This window comes from Vanessa tameamea, chromosome 16 (assembly GCF_037043105.1).
Source record: "Vanessa tameamea isolate UH-Manoa-2023 chromosome 16, ilVanTame1 primary haplotype, whole genome shotgun sequence".
In the NCBI taxonomy this organism is placed as follows: Eukaryota; Metazoa; Arthropoda; class Insecta; order Lepidoptera; family Nymphalidae; genus Vanessa; species Vanessa tameamea.
The window spans coordinates 4,550,504-4,576,939 of NC_087324.1; the positions used below are offsets into that span (position 1 = coordinate 4,550,504).

General features: G+C 32.0%; 3 protein-coding genes across 3 annotated transcripts in view; 2 read left to right on the plus strand and 1 right to left on the minus strand.

Moving 5' to 3' along the window:
- LOC113393947 (collagen alpha-1(XVIII) chain-like) overlaps positions 1 to 15,661 on the plus strand; it is a 163,926-nt gene extending 148,265 nt beyond the window's left edge. The window contains exons 8-28 of the mRNA XM_026631074.2: positions 561 to 607; positions 1,752 to 1,862; positions 6,890 to 7,045; positions 7,228 to 7,425; positions 8,448 to 8,615; positions 8,731 to 8,848; positions 9,018 to 9,104; positions 9,308 to 9,345; positions 9,423 to 9,635; positions 9,805 to 9,948; positions 10,136 to 10,234; positions 10,430 to 10,685; positions 10,771 to 10,839; positions 10,982 to 11,082; positions 11,473 to 11,565; positions 11,827 to 11,973; positions 12,117 to 12,247; positions 12,496 to 12,675; positions 12,850 to 12,993; positions 14,722 to 14,805; positions 15,355 to 15,661. Coding sequence (XP_026486859.2) covers positions 561 to 607; positions 1,752 to 1,862; positions 6,890 to 7,045; positions 7,228 to 7,425; positions 8,448 to 8,615; positions 8,731 to 8,848; positions 9,018 to 9,104; positions 9,308 to 9,345; positions 9,423 to 9,635; positions 9,805 to 9,948; positions 10,136 to 10,234; positions 10,430 to 10,685; positions 10,771 to 10,839; positions 10,982 to 11,082; positions 11,473 to 11,565; positions 11,827 to 11,973; positions 12,117 to 12,247; positions 12,496 to 12,675; positions 12,850 to 12,993; positions 14,722 to 14,805; positions 15,355 to 15,460 — 2,690 coding nt within the window. The 3' untranslated portion in view covers positions 15,461 to 15,661. The remainder of the gene's footprint in view (positions 1 to 560; positions 608 to 1,751; positions 1,863 to 6,889; positions 7,046 to 7,227; positions 7,426 to 8,447; positions 8,616 to 8,730; positions 8,849 to 9,017; positions 9,105 to 9,307; positions 9,346 to 9,422; positions 9,636 to 9,804; positions 9,949 to 10,135; positions 10,235 to 10,429; positions 10,686 to 10,770; positions 10,840 to 10,981; positions 11,083 to 11,472; positions 11,566 to 11,826; positions 11,974 to 12,116; positions 12,248 to 12,495; positions 12,676 to 12,849; positions 12,994 to 14,721; positions 14,806 to 15,354) is intronic.
- Positions 1 to 26,436, plus strand: part of LOC113393894 (serine/threonine-protein kinase RIO1) — a 208,745-nt gene that overhangs the window by 153,894 nt on the left and 28,415 nt on the right. The gene's annotated exons all lie outside the window — the stretch shown is intronic.
- LOC113393895 (cytochrome P450 6B7-like) lies at positions 16,899 to 20,511 on the minus strand. Its single transcript, XM_026631003.2, has 2 exons — positions 19,115 to 20,511; positions 16,899 to 18,242 (listed from the first exon to the last, which is right to left on the minus strand). The coding sequence occupies exons 1-2, from the start codon at positions 20,469 to 20,471 to the stop codon at positions 18,064 to 18,066; spliced, it is 1,536 nt and encodes a 511-aa protein (XP_026486788.2). The 5' UTR covers positions 20,472 to 20,511; the 3' UTR covers positions 16,899 to 18,063.

Here is a 26,436-nt window from a genome sequence, read left to right on the forward strand (position 1 = left end):
CTTGTAATGCTAATTGCTTTAATTGTGGAACATAAGTCTTAGTATATTCGTCGTTTTATTTTTACGTTTAAACTTATACAAATTTTATAGGTTTTATTTGCAATGATCTTTATAATGTGCTATTGCTACTAGATCAATGTAGGAAAAATTGTGCATACATTTTAAAAAGAAATACATAATGTTGTATATGTTAGGATCAACAATTTATGTACGTCACTTAAATAAATACAAATGTATTTTTTAATAGGCAACGGTCATCGAATTTAAATACATTTACTAAAACAGTGTAAATAAAAGTGTAAATAAATATTTAAAGTACTGAATATAAAAATATGTTAAAATATTATGATGTGTCTGGACTTTTCGTGTTAATTCTCAGTTTCACTGAAATCAATCAAGAATAATAATAATTATGATTCGAAGAAAACTCTAATATCATGCCTGAATGAATGAAACAAAAACCTTAATATAGTTAGTTAGATGTTTAAATGTAGTTAAGTGTAGAGAACATTGTTAAAATTATTTAAAAAAAAAACAAATAATTCTATACTCATTTTCAGGATATCCGCTACGGCTTCGTGGAGAAAAAGGAGACCGAGGACCAAGGGCAAGATGCAATTTTAATAATATAACCTATTTAATTGTCAATCATTCTAATACACGGTGTATCTATTCTAATGAAAATACAGCAAAAAAAGCTTACTAATGGATAAAAAACGTGTTGGTTCACCAGTTACCAAACATGTGGGATCGGAACGCAAAATTCGCAGTTTTCACACAAAGGCCACCCTCCATTGTTTTGCCGCGGGATTTATTGTCTGAGCACCACCTACTGTACGTTTCTTTACGTGTTACGACACGGATAAGACAAGATTATTAAAAAAAAAACTGGAAATGTTGGAATTGTTCAAATAAGTTTTGATTTGGAGAGATATAATTTCCACAAAATATTTACGCATGTGTAATCAATAATTTAATACTATTACTTTTACTATAAGTAAGTTAAGATTGAAGACTCCTTAACTCCTTCTCCTTGAGTCCTTTCCACTTATAGAGAAAATTTGGGGCCAAATCCAACACGCTGGTTCCAATGCGGGTTGGACATGGCAAAATTTTCGTCTAACCAATGCAGCTAATAATGTTTTCCTTCACCATCGAACGCGAAATTAATTATAAACACTGAGCACATAAATTTTCAGCGATGATTGCTTAATATTAAAGTCGTCATCGTCAGTTAAGGTACACCTGTTATAATTCGTAATCAATCTAAGCTCGTCTCTCATATGTATTCAATTAAATTCCCATTAAATTAACAGTAGCCGTGCAATTACATATTATTATTTTCTCATATTATTATTAAATAAACGATATACTAATGTCGTAAGATTGTAAAGAAGATCTTCACGCCCGTATCATGATATAGAGTCATTATGGAACACTTACTACTGGGCTGATCATTAATGTTTGATGGTACTTACGCCTGAAGCCGATTATATTGCGTGATTGAATAGAGCCTTGCTAATAAAAAAATATAGGCGTTTCTATTATTTTTTTGTGTTAAAAATATGCTTAATGTTATTACATTAATATTTACTTCTCAATCGTTTATCATTTTTAAAGATTCAAAATGTATAATCTACTAGAACATAACCTAAGGCTAATTAAAGTTTTATGATTAAAAGCTAAAGATTGAAGAAAAGTAATAATCTTACTAAATTATCTCGCTAATTATTTGGTATGTTTATCTCCAGGGGCCCCCGGGGGAGTCAATACGTGGTCCACCTGGGCCACCAGGACCGCCTGGTCCTCCAGGACAACCGGGAACTGCAGCGGCAACGGAAATGTCCGGCTCTGGTGATGATGTAAGTTACTTTGATATCGTTAAGAATTTATTTACAATCATGAAGTATTTTGTAAATACAACTAGAAGCTCTAACAATGAAACTAAAATAATATACAATGTATTGTCATTATTTATTCCAAAATATTCATTTCATTGTTATAATGGAACTCATATATAAATATAAACAATTTAGATATTATATTTTAATAGCAAAGTCACCTATACAGATAAACATGCACAAATACAACACACGTACACGTAAATGTTCGCACATACACATACGTTACATACAGGGCCGGATCCACCATACGGCTTTTTGGGCTTCAGCCCAGGGCCCCGTGGATTCAAGGGGGCCCCAGTTAACCCAAGTCAAAGTCAAAAATAGACGATAACGCGAAAGAATCCATAACTTTATTAAATTAAACTGGTCGTATGGTTTACAGTCCTGTGAGTCCTGCAATTAATCAAACCCCTTCAATTAATTCGATTCAAGTCTTCGTTCAGATATGTCTTAGGTGGGCCCCTAAGTAGTGTTAGTCCAGGGCACCCTAAATTTACAGTCCGGCCCTGGTTACATATTACACAGGTGAGTGGTTACGATGTTGCTCTATGTGAGACTGGTCAGAATAATATGCCTTTAACACATTCCAATTGCAACAGTCATGTTATATGTATAATATGTAAAGTAAATGTTTTTTTGTGAAAAATTTAGTTTTATTAGGCTCTTGCACGTTTTGCTTTGGACGTATTCTGCTAACTTTTTTTAAAAATCTTTATAGATGATTTTAGAAAGAGTTAATCTTTAAATAATCTATCTATCTAAACTAGCTTCGATGCAGAATTAATATTATATATTTAAATTCTCAAACCACAGGATCTATATTATATAAACAGGCGAAAACAAGTCAGTACCTTTTTCTCCTCTGTTTTTCGCTTTAATATTATGAGTATCAATAATTTAAAAAAAAGAAATAACAATACAAAAATCTTCCAAACATGAAAAATCCTTTAAATGTTTTTCTCGAGTGATTCAATAAGGGTTATCGGATTTCTGTCGAATTTCGACCTCTGACCGAACACTTGCTATAAAAATAAGCTAACATTATTATTAAAATATCTTCTATTGAAGTAGGCTCTTATTTACTTTTGAATCGACATGTTTTAGTCAAAAAGTCCAGTCTAAAATTAAAAATAGAAGCGTTACACCTGCTTATTGATTATCAAAAATCTACCACCATTTCGAAAATAAACACTTCGGACCTGAGAAATCACAAAAAATATATTTTCGTTATTTGATAGGATTCAATTGAATAGCCGAGATGACCCAGTAGTTAGAACGCGTGCATCTTAACCGATAATTGTGGGATCAAACCCAGGCAGGCACCACTGAATTTTCATGTGCTTAATTTGTGCTTAATAATTCATCTCGTGCTCCGCGGTGAAGGAAAACATCGTGAGGAAACCTGCATGTGTCTAATTTCAACGAAATTCTGTCACATGTGTATTCCACCAACCCGCATTGGAGCAGCGTTGTGAAATATGCTCCATACCATCTCCTCAAAGGGAGAGGAGGCCTTAGCCCAGAAGTGGGAAATTTACAGGCTGTTTATGTATGTTATGTTATGTAAATTTAAGGTAATAAAACTCAATAGTTACTTTTTTCTGTGAGAAAATTATAATCAGGTAAATAAATACATATTATATGAAAAAGATTTAAATAAGTACATTACTATTAAAGCTGTACGCTGGGAAAGATAATACCGTGAAAACGTTTCAAGTCCCCGTGCAGTCTAGACCACAATGTTCCATTAACCTGCGGGCATCGCTTACCCGTCTATGTAAATATTAGTGTGGCCCAAGGAATAAAAGATAGGTTATAAGTTTATGGGATTATAATCATACTGACCAAAGTAACTACTGAGTTTATTGCCGGTTCCTCTCGGTAGAATATACGTTCCGAACCGGTGGTACTTTTTCATTTTGTTCAACACTGCAACATGACGAATCAAATGTTATTTTATGAGCCTATTTGAATAAAGAATATTTTGATTTTAATAAGGTAAGGCTAAGTGTGTTGTAAATAAAAATAATTTATATAATAGCGAAGGTTACTTTTGTTTTTTAAGAGTTTTTACTATATAATTTAATTTATGTTACAAACAACGTATGTTTTTGTTATCAAAAATCTACTGACGCTTGTTGGGAATAAAACCAAGCCGTAAGCCCTGATGGTAAACGGAATGACTCGTCATGATCCCTCTCCGTCGCAGCTATGTACCCTTGGCTCACTTATATTTTAGGCCTTATTTCACCAACGAAATTTTATGTATTCTTTAATTAGGAATTCTTCCACTAATCACCAATTACGATATTTCCCATTTGCCGGGCGTGCGATTTGCCCGATGCCGATGTACGCATGTGCGTGCTGTCTATAGTGTATAGTTGTATATTTTGTGGTAACTCGCTAGATAGTTCTACAGAAGATCATCTAATGTACCGTTCAATAGATTGTCTTGACAATTGGTATATACGGGCAGGACAACATCCGTCAGGTTATGCTAGTAAATTAAAAAGCTATACCATTAAGAAACTTATAACATACACTTTGTAATATTTAATCGCTTTTCGCTCGTTTCTATGCAACTTGGAACTATTATCAACTGCATCGGTCGCGTTCCACGTAGTCGTATCAACCGAACCTGAATAGCCCATTGAAATAATTTTCATACAAACCGTTGCTTGAGGCGAACGTTGCAATACATTTGTTTCGATATAAATTAAACATTCGACGTTATTTAATTCATTGATTATTTTATACATATAATTAAAATACTTATGTCTATGTATTTTTATACACTTATATTTTGAATATATTCGAGAAGCTTTTATTTATTCTGTGTACAAAAATGAATACTATTAATGAATTATATTGAATTGTAATCGTCGTAATGTAAGGGAAGTTATCGAAAACTATACAATTAAAAAATAGCCCGAATTGACCAATGAACGTAAAAGAAGGCCTTTAGAGGTTGGCTTCAATGAAGTTTGAGTACCAAAAATGTTACTTACTCGTAACCATTGTTTAGCGGGTGTTTAAACACTACTTTTCTATTTATTTTTATGTAATACTAAGGCGATCGGGTAAGTGGTCACAACTGCCCATAATCATTGGCGCTGTAAGAAATATTAACTATTCCTTACATCACATGAATGCGCTATCTTGGAAGTTATGATGACCCCTGTGCATGTAGATGCCTCGATCAGCCTTCAAACCGGAACACAGCTTCCATCAAATATATTCGTATCACTATAATAAAATAGTAAATAATTTAAAAAACTAAAAAACCCTTTCATTTAATACCCATATCATGCCATGCAATCCGCCATCTTGGATGTCCGCCATGTTGGATTTAAGTCACGTGCCTATTTTTCGTATTCCTGACAGCAAACCCTTTCATTTGATATCCATATCACGAGGGTGCATTTCAAAAAGCCTGTCCGCCATCTTGGATGTCCGCCATGTTGGATTTAAGTCACGTGCCTATTTTTCGTATTCCTGACAGCAAACCCTTTCATTTGATATCCATATCACGAGGGTGCATTTCAAAAAGCCTGTCCGCCATCTTGGACGTCCGCCATATTGGATTTAAGTCACGTGACTATTTTTTTTGTATTCCTGACAACAAACCCTTTCATTTAATATCCATATCATGGGGTGGATTTTAAACAGCCAGTCCGCCATCTTGGGGAGGCCGCCATATTGGATTTGTAATGACGTTTCTTAACTAGTTATGTATTGTCATTAGAACTCAGAGCGAGTGCAAAATTTCATCCTAATCGAAGACCGGGAAGTAGGTCAAATTAAGATTCCAAGATTTTCTTACATACATAGTTACACGTTTTACAAGTGAAGCTAATATAAGCGTGTTAAAAAGACTAAGAAATAAAAAAACGAGGGGTTTCGTTGGGCACCAGAATGGAACGAAGTTGCTGTCGCTGTAAAGTAAAGTAACTACGTTTGAGAATAACTCAATTCCAAGAAATAAAATTGTTATGTGAATTAAAATAAAAACAAAAAATAAGTTTAAATATTGTTCCAAAAAAATTATATAATAGAAAGAGGAAAAGGAGGAACGTTCTCCATAACGCTTTTCTATATTTGTCGAATTATGCCAGTTCACTTTTGTAGAAATCACGTAAAGGAATTTCGTTCCAAAAATCTGAGAAGCAATATTTAACTTTTCTCTATCAAAAAACACGTCACTTAACTTTTTACATGTAAACACATTTGTAATAGCATTCTTTCTCACAAAATAAATCTTTAATGAGGTTTTTGTCTGAATAAAAATCCTCCATGATTTTTTTCCCAATTTGCCGTCTGTAAAAACACTTATTGAGTAACATAAATCAGCCCTTATTGAAATTCACATCGGCTACGTTCTGATGCCTCCCTTCATTGTCTTCGATTTCAAGACCAAAAATAAAGTCATTTTATTATTTTTTGTAACGATATTTCGGTACTTTTGTTAAACTCACATACAATAAGCAATTATAATGTGAAGTCCTATAAAATTTCTTCACAACTAAAGTCTCGTTTTTTAGACATTTATCACAATAATAAACCTGTGTTTGCACTTTTTTGATAAACATATTGAATTTATATATAATAATATTCCCTCTGTCTGAAGTTCTGGAGACTGAATCAGTTCGTTACCACTACAGTTGCAACTTTACAGAATGTATTGATTGTTGATAATATTATATTTAGATTACGTATAGTTTATATGTTTCATAAATTTATGTGTCTGTATTTTCTCGCTTTACATGGATTTTAATAGAAGAACAGGGTCGTGGTATGTATAACCTATTAATTGATTTCAAGAATCTTAAAGACATAATTATGGTATGATTTAACGTAATATTTCAATTGTTTTTGTTTTTTTTTTCTTGTATTTAAACATGCCAAACATACGGTGATTGTGAAAAGACAAAATGTATAAAGACGCCATTTTCTGTATTCTATATTGGTTGTCGTTATTCTTTTAGCAAATATTTGGTGAAAACTACGCATCGCTGGGTCAATGTGGTTGCAATTCGAGCGTTTTGTTAGCACTTCTTGAGACTGCTCCAGAACTGCAGGGTCCTCCTGGACCGCCTGGCATGGTTGGAGCTGATGGACGAACTGGTGCACCCGGAATCGCTGTAAGTATTATATCAAAATTACAATACGTTTATATAAATAGTATTGTATATAACAATATAATGGATATTTTCAATTTAAAAACTTTAAAATTACGGTCTCAAAAAACTATTACACAGGTTAAATAATATTTATTTAAATACAAACTTTTATTTAAGCCACTTTTATTTTTATCTATAAACAGGGCCAACCAGGTATACCTGGTGAGAGAGGACCTATGGGATTACGTGGGGAAAAGGGTGATCGAGGTGACGACGGCCAACGAGGCCCTGAAGGGCAACCAGGTTCAAAAGGTGAGCCTGGTGTAGACGGAAGACCAGGTATCCCTGGCCCAGCTGGTCCCCCGGGTCCACCTAGATCATCTGACTATAGTAATTTCGACGTGAGTATTAATCGCAGTGCCTAAATACTAAACAGCTTTATATATTCATTTGAATTATATCGTTAATTGTATCTTAAAATTGTGTTTATAATGTAGCAATAATAGGCTTACATGTTTTATAGTTAAAGCTTTTAATCCCATTTACCATTATATTAATTAAAGTACAGAAATGCGCTTTGTGGAAAATCAGAAAATTTATTCGTTTCCAATAGTACTAATGATGTATTTACTAGAATATTTATCATTGTTATTAATATTTTCATGCTACTTCTGCTTATGTAGTCAAATTGGAAGCCTAGACAAATATATAAGGTAAGTTTTCACCTAAATGTGTAAATAAGTTACTAAGTAATAACGACTCCGCAAGAATAAATAAAACGGATCCTTTTTCTTAATGGAGTAAATATAGATTGTTTAACAGTCAATTTCGTTTACATTAAACGTCACTTCAACATTAACTGAAACGAATGTCTTTTGGAAAGGAGGATTGTCTACTTCAGTAAACAAACCACTTGAACAAACTTTGGAAAACGACTTTTCATTCCTGATAGATACACATCGAGGAAGCGAAGATAAGAAAATTTATTTCAGCCGTCGTCGCTAAAAGTTTGAGTAAATTTGAAAATAATTTCTGTTTCGTCGAATAAATCGTTTCAATTTGAGATTGAAGATTCTTTGTTTAATGAACTTTGATATGATATAAAATGTTTAATTTTTACTTGATATAATTTTTTTAACACTTACATGTACTAAATTAAATATTACTTTAAATGAAATGTTCAGATATTCATTATTATTTATTTATTAATTATTGAATAAATTTATCTTGGAGTATTAGTATATATAATGCATTAGACCATTTTATTACTGGGGCGATGTGCGTCTTTAACTTACCCGAATTTTTATGGGATACGTACCGGGTTACTAATATCACGCTATATGTACTTATTTTCGCTAAAGTAATTAGATGTAAAATATAAGAAATAAAAAGAGGAATAACTAACTGAAAATATTTTTTTCAGGAGTCGCTGTTTGGATCTCATGATAGTGCTATTGGTAGACCTGGTGCACCAGGACCAAAAGGAGATTCTGGTCAGCCAGGCCCAATCGGTCTTCAGGGTGAACGAGGATTTCCCGGTCAAAAAGGAGAAAGAGGTCAAATAGGGCAAACGGGAACCAAAGGAGATCGTGTAAGTGTTTTCAGAGAAAATAAAAATAAAAAATCAAGTTTTACAATAGGTAAAGGTGGTAAGCCTCAATGTGAAAAAATATATTGATTATCTAATATTTACATTTAATTTTTAGGGTCACCCTGGATCGAAAGGTGATCGTGGGGTAAAAGGTGATCGAGGTGGTCCCGGATTTGACGGACGCCCTGGCCTTCCAGGTGCCAATGGTAGAGGAGGAGAAAAGGGAGAAAAAGGTAAACCAGACATTTAAAAGTACCCAACATTTATCCTAGAATTGATAACTCCACTCGTTACCCTAAAATTTAAACAAATACTAAATAAACCTTTTTTTATATATACTTTAATAGATAGACTGCTTGTAATTTTATGCTAATTCAAAACCAATTCTTACTTGGTCTGCAGGGGAGCGTGGATCACCGGGACCACCTGGCCCACCAACATTGCCAACGGGATTAATTGCTTCAGAAGAATCAGAATTTCTTACATCTGGTACGCATTATCACATGGTATATTATGTATCGTATTAATTCTTATCAGTATATATAACTATTGTTATACACATGTTTCATGTTTTAAGATATGATGTGGTATTAAAGAATTTCGAATACAATTATCAGTTTCGTAAAAATGAATTATTGTTAAGTATTTATGTGATAGGTATATTTTTTATTTAAGCTTAAATATGATTTTAGGGCAACGACAAATAGCTAGAGGTGACAAGGGTGAAAAGGTAAGTGTTTAATTTAAATCATAAAATGGTAATAAGTATTTCTTTTATTGACAATTTCGCTCTAATTTTCCGATCAGGGAGAAAAGGGAAGCCGAGGCAATGATGGAACTCCAGGTTTTCCGGGCAAAGATGGAAAATCCGGTGAACGAGGTGATATTGGACCATCTGGAATGCCTGGTATTGCTGGGCCGCCTGGATCACCAGGGCTTAAAGGTGAAAGAGGTGAACGAGGGCCACCGGGTCCAGTTAGCATAACATCTGCTACAGGTTCAGAAATCTTTACTCTCAAGGTAAATGAAATAAAATTAATAAAAAAAAAATAAAAAAATAGTAGTCATTTTTATTTTTGTCAATGTCCTCAAATAATTAAATATACAAGCAATATTTTTTTCTAATTTCGCTCCAAAGCTTACCTTACATCAGAACAGCAATAAATATTGTCGGTATATGTTACTTTAGGGTGATAAAGGGGATGCTGGCTTACGAGGTAGAAGAGGAAGACCCGGTCCACCCGGTCCAAGAGGTCCCCAAGGATTCCAAGGCATACCCGGACCACCGGGCAAATTTGGAGAAAAAGGAGAAATTGGCTTACCTGGATGGATGGTTGGTTTTAATTTAATTCTATTGAATGCATAATAATTGATACATTATTTTATTATTATTAATACATATTTTTCATTATATTGCATGCTATTCAGAATATGAAGGTAAGTAAAACCAAACAATTGTGGAAAAATAATAAGAAATACAAGTATGTTTTCATTACATTAAAATGAATACTATATTGTAGGGACGTCCAGGTACATTGGGACCTCCTGGAGTGCCTGGACCTGTGGGACCTAAAGGAGAGAAGGGTGATCCAGGTGTAAATATTTTAGATGTTTCAATGGTAAGCAAGAGCAAAGATCAACTTATATCTCCTTTTTTACATTATTTTTACTATAATAAAAATATACGAATCCAAACGCATATTATAATGTAAAAATATAATATCTCATTCATCAAGAGAAACGGTTTTTTTTAACTAATAGTCTGAACACGAAGTTAAATTGAAATGATAAGAAAAAATATCTTTAATTCACAGTTCAAAGGAGAAAAGGGAGATCGTGGAATTGATGGTACACCAGGTTTAAAAGGAGCTCAGGGTCCTGCTGGTCCCCCTGGTCTTCCGGCGACTAGATCTGAACCCATTCAGTACGTACCTGGGCCTCCTGGACCACCAGGTCCTCCTGGATCTCCGGGGATCCCTGGTATATCAATAGTTGGTCCGAAAGGCGAACCCGGTGTCAATTACATTGAAGAACCAGTTCATGGAAGTACAAAGTTTTACGGTAGACCAGGTAAGAGCTAAGCTTTAAATTGAAATTTAATATTCTTATTGTAAATCTAATAATTGTTTTTAATATACACGCTGCCGGATCACAGTCCCGAAAAGTCCACTAGACGAATTAAAAGCTTTGAAAGATCTTAAAGATAGACACAGAGATCGTACACGTAAGTACGGATAGGGTGAAATACATTTGAAAATGATCATAACTTATCTCTTGAATCTACTGCATTAAATTTATTTCAAGGCATGTTATCAAAATGTCTTACAAAACAAATATTAAATTGAATCGTTGGTATCCATTTCAAGCTTACCCTGGAACCGAATCGAGATCGCATTATGAGGAACCGAACACAAACAGAAACGTGCCTGGTGCAGCTGTATTTTCAACAACGGAAGAAATGATGAGAGTATGTTTATTTCTTTAAGCTTAAAAGCATTTAATATTTGATTTAAAAAAAGAAATAGATTATCCTCAGTGAAGTCCCTGCCAATAACTCCGTTGAGCAAAAGACTCGTCGTGTATTAATGAATATGACATACAACTTAACAACCACGCTGTTCTGTAGAGTGGTGTAAAACCATGGGTCAGGATGTCTTTTGATTCGTGCAGGTTTTCTTATGTTACCCTTCACCGGCAAACCCAAAATGAAGTATAAACGCAAATTGAATATAAAAAAGTCTAGATTTTTGACATAAATTTAAGCCTATGATACATTTTGGGTATAAAACATATACCGAAACAACTCATGCATGCAGAGTATAAAAAATAATTTGTATTTTACTGTTATTCTCATTAGCTGGCATCATCAAGTCCCGTGGGAGCATTGGCTTATGTTATTGAAGAACAAGCCCTTTTCGTAAAAGTGAACTCTGGCTGGCAGTATGTTTTGGTAAGCATATTAAAAAAATGTTTATATTTTATAATTATGTTTACGAAAATATTAAATTATGTTATGAGATTTAATTATTATTTCCACATTAGACTTGATATAAATCTTCGCCAAGTTTATTATACATATCACTACTTTGAATCAGTAAAATATGTTGTGGTGCAATAATTGTAATAATTCTGGATTTAAAAATAACGGCTATTAATAAGTAACATAAAAGTTGTTCGTCTGTAAGTATATAAAGGATTATTTGTATTAAAGTTAGGGTCTCTCGTCACTCGATCCGCGCCCGTGACCACAACCGTGGCTCCTCAAACACCACCCATGCTTGCAGCGAGCTTAGTCCACATGCCGCAGATATCAAACTTAGTTGAAAACTCGCCACCGTTAACACCCGTGGGACCTACTGTAAGTTTTCTTGAATATGATTCATTTATCGTGAGAATAAATAGTATGCTCAATTCCAATTTAATTTTTTTATTTAAGCATTTACATTATTTATGTATTGTATGTAACACCAAATGAAAAAACTCTGACTCATTTATTTTTAGCTCCGCTTAGCCGCTTTAAATGAACCACTATCTGGGAATATGCATGGAGTACGACGAGCTGATTATGCTTGCTACAGACAAGCGAGGCGAATTGGTTTAAAAGGCACATTTAGAGCTTTCCTTACTAGCAGGTAAGGATTGTTAATTTCAAACGTCGAATGGCAACTACGACATTTTCAATTTATATTACGGAGATTGTAAGATCATACCAGTAGTTTTCAATCCAACTTTTAAATTATCAAAGGTAAATTTAGTGTTAACGTGTTCTTGTAATATGTGCTTTCTTTTAGCATCTCATTCGTAAACTCTAATTTAGTATTATCCTGTGTGTAGATAAATTGTTTTTGAATTATAAACTCGACTTATAACTTTCTTACAGAATTCAAAACCTCGACTCAACAGTTCGATATTCGGACAGACATTTACCTGTTGTTAATATTCAAGGAGACATACTATTTAAGTCTTTCTCGGACATTTTTGATGGTAACGGCGGTGTTATGGTCGGTCCGCCCAAGATATATAGCTTCAGTGGCAAAAATATAATGATGGACGCACATTGGTAAGATTTAACACTATTAGAAAATTGGTATTATTCATTTCATCATTGCCGTTATACATTTTCATAGTATTCGTGGGTTTTTGTATTAATTAATTAACAGATTTATTTTAAAACATTCCACAATATATCTTTAATCTCGAATGAAAAATATTAAACCTGATATAAATGTCACAGGTCACAGAAGCTGATATGGCACGGATCACACGCGAGCGGCGAGCGCGCTCTCGATAACTTTTGCGAGGAATGGCAGAATGGCGATCCCACTAGCAGAGGAATGGCTGCCTCCCTATATTCCCACAAACTGCTATCACAGGAGAGGTAAAATATTCTTAAAATGTATTAAAATAAGATAACCGTTGGGTACACAGAAGTTTTCGTTTATTATACAATCAACTATAAGAAAAAGTTTTCTATATCTATATATTTAACGCCTGGTTTGGGTTCAATGTCTGCTTAGATATATTTGAAAACAATTATCTATAATTCCTGACGCGAGATTGTTGTACGTCGACAGTACTATCCTAGATACTTTCACGCAAGTATCAATACAACTGTAAAACGATTCATTACGACACTAACAGAGAGACATTAATTTATTTGAATAACTAGTAAGACGGTATACGTTATTCTGTCTGTGTACCAACCAATAATGACGATAGTTTGAACGGTAAAGAAGTATTGTAGCACATCAACGTATAGTGGCGAATACAGTGGATTGTGTAAAATCCTTCTCCATAAATAAAACATGTTAAATTTATTTTTCAGTACAATTCCATACGTCATCATAACCTGTATAAGTATTCTTATTTACTTGATCAGGTAATTAATTGTTCAAATCAAAAAGGTTAAATATATTTTTATCATTAAACTTGTATGAGATTAGCACAAAGAAAAGCAAGAAATAATAAACTAAATTATATTTAGTCAATACAATTACCAAATACCTCCTTCAAGGACTTTGCAAAAAACGAGTTAATTAAAACTGTGCGACTGACAATTAAATATACAATTTATCTTAAGTAACTAAACGTATATTTAAATATACTTTAAGGAAATATTTAAGATTTTTAATAGATTTAATTATAATTATTCTTGAAGTTTCGGCTTCGTGAGTATGTATGTAACATACTAATAATGCCCGAGTAAAGGTCAATTATAAAGCCAATTAGTTGTCGCCCGCGGCTTCGTTCGCGTTTTAGAGGTTGATTGTCAGGCATAAAAAAGTAACCTATGTTCTTTCTTGGAGTTCAAGCTTGCTTCATATCAAACTTTATCAAATTCAGTTCAGTAGTTTGGCTTGACTGAAGTCAAGTGTTTTCAGCACTGGGCCTTCATCAGTTTTCAAGTCATGCCTTAATTTTTACCCTGTACTTCCTATTCACAATGAATAAATCCTTAAAATGAAACATATTTAACATTTAGTCGAGCTTAAAAATCTTGTATGTGTAAAGAGCCAAGATGGCCCAGTGGTTAGAACGCGTGCATCATAACCAATGATTACGGTTTCAAACCCAGGCAAGCACCCCTGAATTTTCGTGTGCTTAATTTGTGTTTATAATTCATCTCGTGCTCGGCGGTAAAGGAAAACATCGTGAGGAAACCTGCATGGATCTAATTTCAACGAAATTCTGCCACATGTGTATCCATTGGAGCAGCGTGGTATATGCTCCTAACCTTCTCCTCAAAGGGTGAGGAGGCATTAGCCCAGCAGTGGGAAATTTACAGGCTGTTAATGTAATGTAATGTAAAAATCTTGTATGATTTTTTTAACACGATAATTAATTTTTTGTTATAATACATTGACAGTATTACTACAAAGCCCTATTAAAAACACAATTTCGTTTCGTTTTATTTAAAGATTATTATCAAATAAAGAATAAAGCTAACAATTAAAACACACACTAAACTTACATGTACATATAAAAGATAAAATGTGTCTGTTTCTAACAGCTCACTGTCTCTATCTATCTCTCTTTTCACTAAAACATAAGCGATAGAGATGTGAAATATATCATTTTCCACTTCTTTTTTTCAATCTTTTCATAGATACTCCTGCAATAATCACTTTGCGGTGCTCTGTATCGAAGCAACTTCGCAAATGAACGTACGAAGGAGAAGAGACACTTCCAGGTAAGAGATCAATTATATACGAGATGTATGTCTTACACAACTTACTATAAAGAAGGATATAAATAGTTTATTGAAAATAAACGTAATTAAAGTGTGTTAAACACAGTTTGAAAGTTAAGAAACATATTTTATATCAGAAAGAGAATTAACGATTAATTGCTAATTTTATTTTTCGTTACTTTTTTTTATGGCATTGGTTGGCGGACGAGTATATGGGCCACCTGATGGTAAGTGGTCACCACCGCCCGTAGACAAAGGCGCTGTAAGAAATATTAACCATTCCTTACATCACCTATGCGCCACCAACCTTGGGAACTAAGATGTTATGTCCCATGTGCCTGTGATTACACTGGATTAGATAAATTTATTCTCTTTAAAAATACAATCCTTATACTAAATATATATATATATATATTTTTAATTTAATACCGCAATTTGTATAGTTATATTACTTATTATAATTAAGTATGTTATACTTCGAAGAGGGTATGCAAAAAGCATGCGTCTGGTTTTTTAAAATGTTAAAGGAGGTATTATTTCTTTTGACAGGTATAATTTAACGTCACTCTTGGACGACGAAGATTATCTCTATAATGCTGAAGAGTATCAACAACTACTTAATGAGATATTTGCTCAACCTTTTAGAGAAAATTAGTACGATTTATAACATTTTATTTAATACTAAGCCAACCAGTATCGCGGGTGTCGCCCCCACACAAATAAAATACAATATTGTATAATAATAACTATTATTTATTCATCAATCAGGTTCGTCTAGGATTTGCTTCGTTATGTCATAAATATCATAATTTTGTTTTATTATTAAGACATTTTTTATCACATTATTGTTATGTATTTCACTAAAAGTAGGTACAGTATAAATTGAATATGTCATCGGCTTACTGTAAAAATATAATTAAAAGAATAAAAATAGAAAAACTATTTAAAAAGTACCGTCTCGCTAGCTTATAAACATATGTTCCAATATATGTATCTATATAAAATGTACACGATTAAAACATTATACAAGCATATACATATTCATCAGATACAAGTATGTTATCGTATGACACAGAAATCATTGCGTTAAATAAAGTAATTCAAGTTAATTATATACTTGCTTGCAATATGTAGTAACTTAGTAAGATATATGATTTTTTATGTGTCAGTATTTCCTACTATGAAATAATTAAATATCAAATCATATTTCATTAAATATATTCCTAAATGTAAATACCGAACTATTAAATTATCAAAATTAAACTTAAGCCAATGTATGAATTTATTAAAAAAAAAAAAAAACAAATGTAAGCTTAGTGTGGGGCTGCCATTAATATTACGGTGTGTTATACTCAATTTTATATGAGATTTATAATATAAATTTAAGCTTGTGTTCATTAGAGATTCCGATTAAATGTAGCTGCTAACATGCTACTAAAAATCGCTTTTTGTCGTATTTATAAAGTTACATGACCTTGCAGTAACAAAAGAAAAAAAGTGTAAATTTGCATTTTTGTATTTTATTCATCATGCATTGTTGATAGAAAAAATTGAATAGCAATTCTTATATTATTAAATTATTAAAGCACACAGTAACGATATATGATGTCAGCTCTTAGCGTGTTAATTTAATTTATGACAAAAAATGTTCGGTCAAATTTATTATGATGACAGGACAGTTTTATGCATTGTATACATTTTAATAAAAAAACATTTTTGATTTAAATTTTTTTTTAAAGCATTTTCTCCATCTAATACACTTAAGGTTTCAGCCTTATCAAACTTTCAATTTAAAATAGAAATTTATATTATAATATTTAAATGCCAATGTATTCGTCATACGTATAAATGAACAATTTAAATCTCGATTTTATATCAAAATAAATACTGTCGGATATTTTTTCACGGGTCATTCAATATATAAATTTACAATTAAAAATTACGAAATAAAACCACAAACAAAAAAATAAAATTTAAAGACAAAATTCTATATAATAAATTAAATATAATAGTATAGAAGTATCACATAAAATTATTATCAACTTAATTAATTCAGAATTATAGTTCGTAATGATTTATTTATTTTTCAATAATTAATACGTCGGCATTATAAGTATTGTATGTGTGATCGATGAATGTATTGAGTATTTGTGATAATTTTAGCTTGTCCAAGTTTAATTTGAGACTGTAAATATTACTTTTAATATTAAAAAAAATATTAATAATCATAATATATTGTGTGTGTCCATTAATTACAATTATTTTACAGACTGACATCAGAAATATTTAACATTGTCATCGTCATTAACATAGGAAATTTTAAAAGAAAAGTTACATTTTTCAATCCATGTGTGTAATTATTAAAATAAAATTATATAAACATTTTGATCGTGCTACACCTGCTTGGTTACAAATTAATGCATTACTTATTAGGTATATAAATATTTATTTATTTTCTGTCCTTGATAAAATAGCAGAAAATACATAACATGTTAACCATTAAAGGAATAAGTTAGTGCTAGTCGTTTGAACCGTAGGTGGTAATATTTTCATACAAACGGAAATAAAACTTATTATTGGAGATATATTTTAATCAACAATTAGCTGATATCATTATTAATCTGTATTGATTAGATCAGCTATTCCTGCGTGCTCTCGATTGGTTATTGAAAATAAATTTCAAAGTTATTTAAATATTATTTCAATAAAGAAAAAAAAAATAAAAACTAAAACATACTAATAGTATATTTTCGTTTGTATAAAAATAGTATAGAGTAGTTTATAGATTATAAACCAATATTTGTTAAGACAATGACATACCAACAAGCATTTATATACGTATATAGTTTTAAGCTTTTTCAACATCGAATAAATTGTATATTATATTACAACCGACTGTATTTATAACACTAAGGGAAATAAATGTTTTCACGACAAAATATCGTATTATCATTTAATTTCTTGCATCATATAAATCCACTATTAAGAATTTTGGTGCATTCGAAAATTTTCCTACATTTCATTAAACACCAAATTTCGCGAAAATTTTAAATTTGGCACAGAAGTTCGTTTTGATATTATAAGACTTCCCACCGAAAAAGAAGTATATGTAGTACTGATCAAAACGAATAGTTTCTCGAATATAAAAACCGGGCTTTTACCAATTTCAAATTACACTAGCAATACAATACCAGACGGGCTTACACAAAGCTCTACCACCAAGTGATTATTTTACTTTGAAAAATAGCATAGGTACATTTAAAGGCTTCTAGTTCTTTCAGTTAGTTTCAGCGGCAGTCCGCCGATAAAGCTTTCAGATACAACCGCCATAGGTTGAGGTATAGGATGTAGCCTGCTTATGGCACATGGCTCTACGGTGAACTTCTGTAAAATAGCAGCAATACCAGCCATAGCCAAGACCTTTCCTAATCTTGAAGCTGAAATAGTAAATAAAACTTAAGCTATTATAAACAAAAAACCTCTTAACATTTATATGAGAAGACAAAAGATGTATCGGGATTGCGGAAACATTAACAACCAGATCACTAAAGAAAACCATATTATAGTAAATAAAAATTGTAATGCGAATAGATCGCGAACCCAAATAATTTTATAATTTAAAAGTTGTTCCTTTCTATCTATGGGGAGACTAGCCAATTGTGAAGGGCGTGTTATAGTGCACAAGTGTATGCTAAAACACAAGCTCTATGTTCTCTCTTATCCCTCACTCGTATAAACCGATGTCATGATGATCATGTCATGTTATAAAATAATTAATACAATACATGGAACACCTGTATACGCTATATTAAACGATGTTGTTCTGATCCGGTTAATGAATAGTCACAGCGTCAATTCACTTATCGCTGTTTTATGAAAAAAATAAACAACTAATTGTAAGATTATTTATTTGCTATGTACCTGCTTTTTGTTTCTTTTATATTTTATTTTGTTATTATTGTATAGTTTTAAGTCTATAAGTGTTGACAACGAATACCGATGTACGGATAAATCCAAAAGGGTTTTTGTTACATCGTTTTTAATACAGTACAATATAAATAAAATGTATATTCACTTAAAATAAATAAATAAATAATAAATAAATGACAAGATCGGAGAGAGCACTGGTTAAGGACTAACGACTTGACATACATTTCCTGGTGCGGGAGTGCAATTACTGGAAATTTCTCAATTATGAAATCCCATAACTATTTTTTGGACCAACCCAGAGTTTGAACTCTTAGGATTTTTGTCTTAAAATCTATTAGACAGGGGCTAGTGGTCATTTGATTTATATTCTTCTACCTACCTACACATGCACGTGGGCCATCTCCAAATGGTAAAAATATATTATTTTTAAACTCATTTGCGGTACTAAATCTATCCGGATTGAACTTTTCTGGCTCGTGAAAATATTTTTCATCATTATGTAAAGCTTGCACAGGTATAATAACTTTCACACCCTCGTTTATAGTTAGATTGATTTCAGGGAATGTGTATGTCGGTGATGTGCACTTTCTTATAAGAAATGCAACCGGAGGAAATATTCTCAATGCTTCATAAAATGCCTTCTCTAAAGTATTCAATTCATTAATAGCTTCATAAGTTAACTTATTGTTATATTTTGGTAGTATTCTATCAATCTCTGCTTGCACTTTTTCCTGATACTCCATATTAAATGCAAGTTGATGTAAAGTATAACTAGCGCTTGTTGATGATGTTTCGAAACCAGCTCCAAAGAAGACAAAACATTGCGCGGTCAATATCATATCGTCTAATTCCAGTTCAACAAGTTTCGGTAAGCCATTTTCATCTCTAAATTCCAACGATTCTGTTATAAGATTACCTTTTTTCTTCAATTCTAACATCAAATCTATGAAATCATTTTTCCCTGATGGCTCATAATTTCTACTTTTAAGTATTTTCTTTACTAAAGCATTTATTACCGTTTCTACTTCACTTGATAAAAAATGAAAATTTTTGAAGCAATTTGGAAACATATACTTTAAAGCTCCAACAAGAGCGTCCCTAAATGACCTATGAAATATCCTGTTTCCCAATTTCCGAAATTCTGAGTTTTCATCATTCAAAGAATCTATATTTATTCCAAAACCACATACACCAATAAAATCAGTTGTATACCTTGCTATTAGTTCACGCATATCATAATATTCTAATTTTGATATTTCAGCTGCTTGTAACTGAAGTTTCTCAGCCCTTTCAGTAATTATGGAAAACATTGCTTTAATTTTACCAGTACTGAAGGATTGACTGAAGCCTTTTCGAATTAATTTCCATAAGTCACCGTCGGCAAAAAATAAATTCTTGAATAATGGTTCAATCGATGTTTTATGTGAATTAAATCCTCTGTCGTAAAAATGTTGAAAATCTGTAATCAATATCCTTTTAACTAATTCAGGATCCCTTATCACTAATTCTGGTGAAGTACTTCTAAAAAAACCTACCACTGTTTCTTCTGGATATTTTTTATACGCCTCTGTAGCCAACATTGCAATGCTAGATTTTTGAATAAACTGTTTCAAATTGTTTCCAAAATATGGTATAGGTTCATCATTTTTAATACCCCTTTTTCTCCAATATCCAAAAGTTCGGGTTCCATATAAATACCAAATTATCACCAATGTTATTAATATTATGTATAACATTTTGATAATACACACTGGACACACGTCTGACACTGACTGACTCCCGCTTATCTTACGTCGTGAACAGTTTTTAAACTAAATATTCGAAGTGTGAATGAGAGAATTAAATCATGTTTGGTTCTGCGTAGTTTTCTTTTATAAATATTTTTATGAACTAAACTAACAATATGGAAAAAATTGGTAGGATGTAAGATATTATTTTAAATTTGTAACACCACATGACGGAAATAAGACTCGATTTTCTTAACATACTAAAATTAAATTCTTTAATTCAATATAATAAACCTGTGAAATAGCAAACAATAATGTTTAAATATATCCTTACTATTTTTACTATATTATGTTTTAAATTATTATAAAGGTAATATTTTCATAAAATAAAAAAGTATTCCAATGCATAAATTGCTAAAAATAGCCTCAAATAAATATTATTAGTGGTGGGAACAATGGACCCATTCACGAGCCTAACAAAGAAATATGAGTTTTTGTTTGGTTAAAATAACTTCAATAAGTTAATTTTATATTCATTGCCACGTTTAAGTTTTAATTTACCATAGTATCTCTATATTTGGCTTCGGCGGTATTAATGTTTATACGATTTTTTTCATGAATATATTATATAATGAGTTACATATTATAATTATTTTAATGACCTCTGAACACGATTGATGTAAGTGGTCTTACATCGCCAATGAGCTACTAAATTTGGCAACTTAGAGAAGTTACGTCCCATGTACCGGTAATTACACTGTCTTACTAAGCCTTTAAACATCGAAACCCAACAATACTAAGTAGCAATAAGTGGTGTCTATCCAGACGGGCTTCCATAAAGCCAATCTACTAAGTGCAATATAATTTAATTTAAAAATCACTGAGCTCAATTAAATCTGCAGATAAATCAGAATAATTTAATCGAATAAGACATTCCATAAACGCAAAGGTTCGCACATTTAGCAACGGACTTTGAAAAACAAGTCCATATAAGGAACTCCTTCTCCTTAACGAAATGCGTTAATTGTTATACGTAGGTTGAGAAGAACTGCACATATAAAAAGAAAAAAATATTCTGTTGTAGACTACAGCATTAACTAACTCTTTTTTTAAACTTGTAATTTCGAAGACTTTTTTTCACTTACATTTCGTAGAAGAATAGTTTCGAAGGAAATCTTGGACTTCCAATTTCGAGGGATTTAAAGTTTCAATTAAGTTGAAAACGCTGGATGTCTTAAGATAGAAGTGGCCAATTTAATTACGTTTGTTATACCGAGTTTGTTGGTTCTATTTACTCGGTTTTAGAAGGAACTCTAGTATTTAATCTTTTTCCTTAAATGCAAATAATAATATTCCATTACCATAAAAAATATGTACACATATATAAATACCTATTGATCTTTACCAACTATCCGGTTGTAAAGAGACTCTTGGCATATTATAAATACATGCATGACTAAGTCTACTGGAATTTGTTAGTATTATAATATAACGTGATTCAGTTAAATAGAGGTGGAAATCACATCAAATTCCAATGTACGGCTTAAGATAGACGCAAAATGTAAAAAAATAATATTGACTTATGAAAAGTACCTAAAGGAATAATAATAATATGAATTATATGATAAATTGTTTTTGAACGCCTAAAAACTTTACATAATAAAATATTTTTACAAACATTTGCTAATTTTTTAGAGCAGGAGTTTTCTTATTAAAAGCATACATAAAACATTGTTACTGGCTCAGACCCGCAAATGGCTTAAATCTTTGAAATTGCTAAACGTTTAATTCCCACATGAATACCTCGTATGCTCCATGCCATTATTGTTCTGTTGTTAAGTCTGGCAAAAAACACATCGATCTTCTTGCTCATGGAATAAAGATCAAATTGCTGCAAGTATTCTTTGTCCCCTCCAGAGTACTTCGTACAAGCGTGTCATGCTGTTTCTTTTATCTTTTATTTTCCACTCTCTGTTGAATTTCACAACTATTTCAAAGTATCATTTAGCTACTCGAATTGTTTTGCATACGGAAAACATTTTCTCGAAACAAAAGGTAACATGAAAACTATTTTAGGTACAAACTCCAGCCTTGTATCCAGCGGATTTGCAAAGAAATGGTTTCTCTGTGCTGTTAACTAACACGCTACTTTATATAGTATTTAATAGAATAGCATTAGAATATAAAATGTGAATATGCAGATTGAACAAGGAAACGTCACAATTGAAAGAAACTACATTAGAATCCTTGACGACAAATGCTGAAGCAAATACCTACTGTCTCCAATTGATATCTTATTCGTATTAACTCCAAATTATATCTTTGATACGTTTCTTGACACCGTTGACCTTGACTTTGAGTTACAGTACAAAAACATACCTAATATGAGCTGTTATTACACCTCGTATGATTAATTAACTACGAAATGTACGTGAAAAAAGTCTTCGAAATTACAAGTTTAAAAAAAGAGTTAGGTAATGCTGTTGTCTACAACAGAATATTTTTTTAATTACCTCTACCTGGTAACTCAGGTTAATTATGTACAATCGCTATTTTCAATTTGGATAAATATATACAAATCTAAGTCCGTGTACACAATCTCAGAAATGTCCCTTATGATTATGGGTTAGATAATAAAAATATTGGGGTACTCTGGCAGTAAAATCTTAGTAACCTCTCGGCTTCAGAAGTTAACTTTGATTACACCCAATGCCCCAGAATGCATGTGAAGGTGATCCACCTTAACTCTCTAAGCTTTATAGTCTATTGTCAAGTAAAGGTCTGTAAGAGATACGCTGCTGGCCTAAAGTCTCATTTTTCGAGGGGAATGTTTTGAGCTGATTCCGCCACGCTACTCCAATACGCGGATGTGCACATGCAGTTTTCGTCGCGATGTTTTCCTTCACTGCCGAGCACGAGAAGAATTTTAAGCAGAAAATAAACACATGAAAAATCTGATGTGCTTGACTCATACGAACCTGCAATCATCTGGGCTGAACTCTTCATAATCTTGTTGAACTGTCGCCTCATCGATAGTGAGATTAAATAGGGTATCTGAGTGCACACACAATTGTCGACTCTGATATCTTCTATGTAGTTCGCTGGTCACCGTTAAGAATATAATAAGGTACTTCAACGTTGGGTTCTTTAGAATAAAATGCGCATTCTTTACTGAATCCACATTTTTGAAGTGATAACTTCTTATGGGAGGTTAAACCGCTTCGTTACGTAACGCGTTACGCCTCCAATCTGTATGGCTTTCCTTTCTCTTACGCATACGACAGCGGTAGGTAGGCAATAATTATACTATTATGTACATACACAAAATTATAATGTACATATTAAGAATTGTAAACAAGAATAAAATTTATTTTATAATCAATAAAAGATTTTATTAATAAATAACCCTTTCTTACAATATTATATTAATATACATAAAATTCAAGTAATCAATATTAAATTATTAAATATTCTATCTTATATTTGTGCAAAACTTATATTTAGATTTTATCATATTGAGTATTTAATAAAGACTTTAATAGAACTAAACTAAGTCACAAGACGTTACTCCACTAACAAAATAATCTACTAATCGGGATAAAACTCTTAGTGAAAACCCAAAGACGGAGTTCGTCGGATCAGAATGAATACAAAACTTTGTGGAAACTTCAGACTAGTGTACAAGTTTCCCACCAGATTTCAAATTAAATTTTATTAATGTATAATAATCTAGTTATCTAGATCATGATACTAAAAGGAAAAGACTTAATCAAATAATATAATATTTTAACAAAAAACCGACTTCTACGTTCGTCTTCCGGTTATTGGGATATACATTGGGACCCAAGACATCAAAATATTGATTCAAATTTGTTTACAAATGATGGAATCCTGAGGTGAGAAACTTAAAAAAATGGATTGATAACCTTCTTTTTTTGAAATCAGTTAAAAATAAATCAAAATTAGAAAAAAAGAGATAAATAGTTAACACCTCTTCAAAAAATAAATGGCCTATTTTTTTTTTTTCGGAAAACTATATTTTTTACAAGGCTTATCATCAATCACCGTTTAAAAATCGAATCGAAATACAACAAAACGAAATGTGTGAATTTCGTCTGCGCAGGTATATATTTGGTATAGGTTAACCTGTCTAGATGAATTTGCACAAAGCCCTATCAAAAAATATATTTGGATACATTTAGGTTACGTTAGGTTAGGTTTGTTTTAAGATAACGCGTGGTTGGTTTTATAAAACAGATGAAAAAAGGCAAAGGAAACACGTTTTCTGGGATCCAGTTATAAGAACCACTGTCTCCCAAAGATTGAGCTCTCTTCAAAACAAATATCTTACAGATAGAGGATTCGTTGACACAAAGTATGGCGCCTAAGACATTATTATCTAAAATAAACAATGATATCCGACAAAATCTTACGTACGAAGTATGTTGACACTGTTCAGAATCAATACTCGCATTTGAAAAATCGTTTTGATATATCTATATAACATTATCATACGACTACGTTAACGAACTGAGAGCAAAAACAGCAAGCTATAACTGGCTGACGTGGAACAAGTCTCATAATTTGCGGGTGACGTGATAAACTATGGTCCTACTTGCATAGGACGGCCATAAATTCACCTGAACACTGATGCCTTCCTGCATTTGAGACTTTTTCCGCTACCAAAGCGTTTTCTAGATTGCATTCTTGTAAAGTAGCTCGTAAGGGCATGTATGTGCCGGCGAAATAAATTTTATACTCAACTGCTCTCCGAAAATATTGAAAATATGACTGATAATTTTAGGAGTATATTTTTGGTTCGGAAATTTAAATACTTTTATATGAGAAATAGTTATTTTAACAAATTCATAATTTCGATAAAATTTTATTTTTGCAATTTAAATTAGGTATATATTTGAAGGTGTTCCGATTATGTTTTCGTATTTTTTTTGTGTTATTATATTTTTCCTTTGTTGAAATAACATTTGAATAGATACTAAATAACCTAAAACAGAGTTAAAAATTATAATCTGACGTTAGCTACGTTTAAGCAACGCATGAGAAACCGGCATGTTATCAATAATTTTTGGTTTACATTTTTTACTACATTTAATTTCAGTATTAGATTTGTAGTGACTTTCCTTGTATTATTTATCTTTTATAGATAACAGCAATTTGTTTTTATTTTATGCTGTAACCTTTCAAATAAAAAAGGGAATTATTTAAACCAGCTCACAGTAGGCGAAGATCTCAACTAATATATTATATACAGAGCGACTGAAAAATCCTCTTATACCATATTCTTAGGGGCGGATTTTTTTATCTGAGGAACATACATAATAAAGGTGAATTAATATCCTCCTCTTGGGAGGCAATCAAAAAGAGTACCTAGTGAGTTTTTGTCTCAGTTTAACAGACGATCGGAACCATTCGTATTATAACATTTAATTTATACTGTAATATGACTATTCGTAAGTGCATTATAATCCTAATTCAATATATCAATCAATAATGTCCAAATTTTACATTAAGAAGTAGCTTGAAAAGCGAAAACTTAATTCATAGGTTGATTAGCTCTACAAAACATTTTCGTGTAAATCTATGGGCACCCTCGGGGGTAAGATATAAGACTCATATACCGTGATGGAAAAAGCATGATCCGTTATTCCCCTTCTCGGCCGCCGCTCTTTACTATGTGTGAGCGTTGATGTTATTGTGTGTGTGTGGCACGTATACTTTGTATAATAATAACACAATTAAGCAATTTTATTTATTTTATTCAACATTTATCAGTATCAATTGGTAGTACAAATGATGACTCACCATGTAAGAACTACGTTCCACTTTGATAGTATCATAAACGAGTGCCTACACATTATTTTTAAATTATGATATCAAAATTTAGCAAGATTGAGAATTAAGCTGTTTACTTGTTGGGACTTTGCGCGAGTCCGTCTGGGTAGATACAACTCGT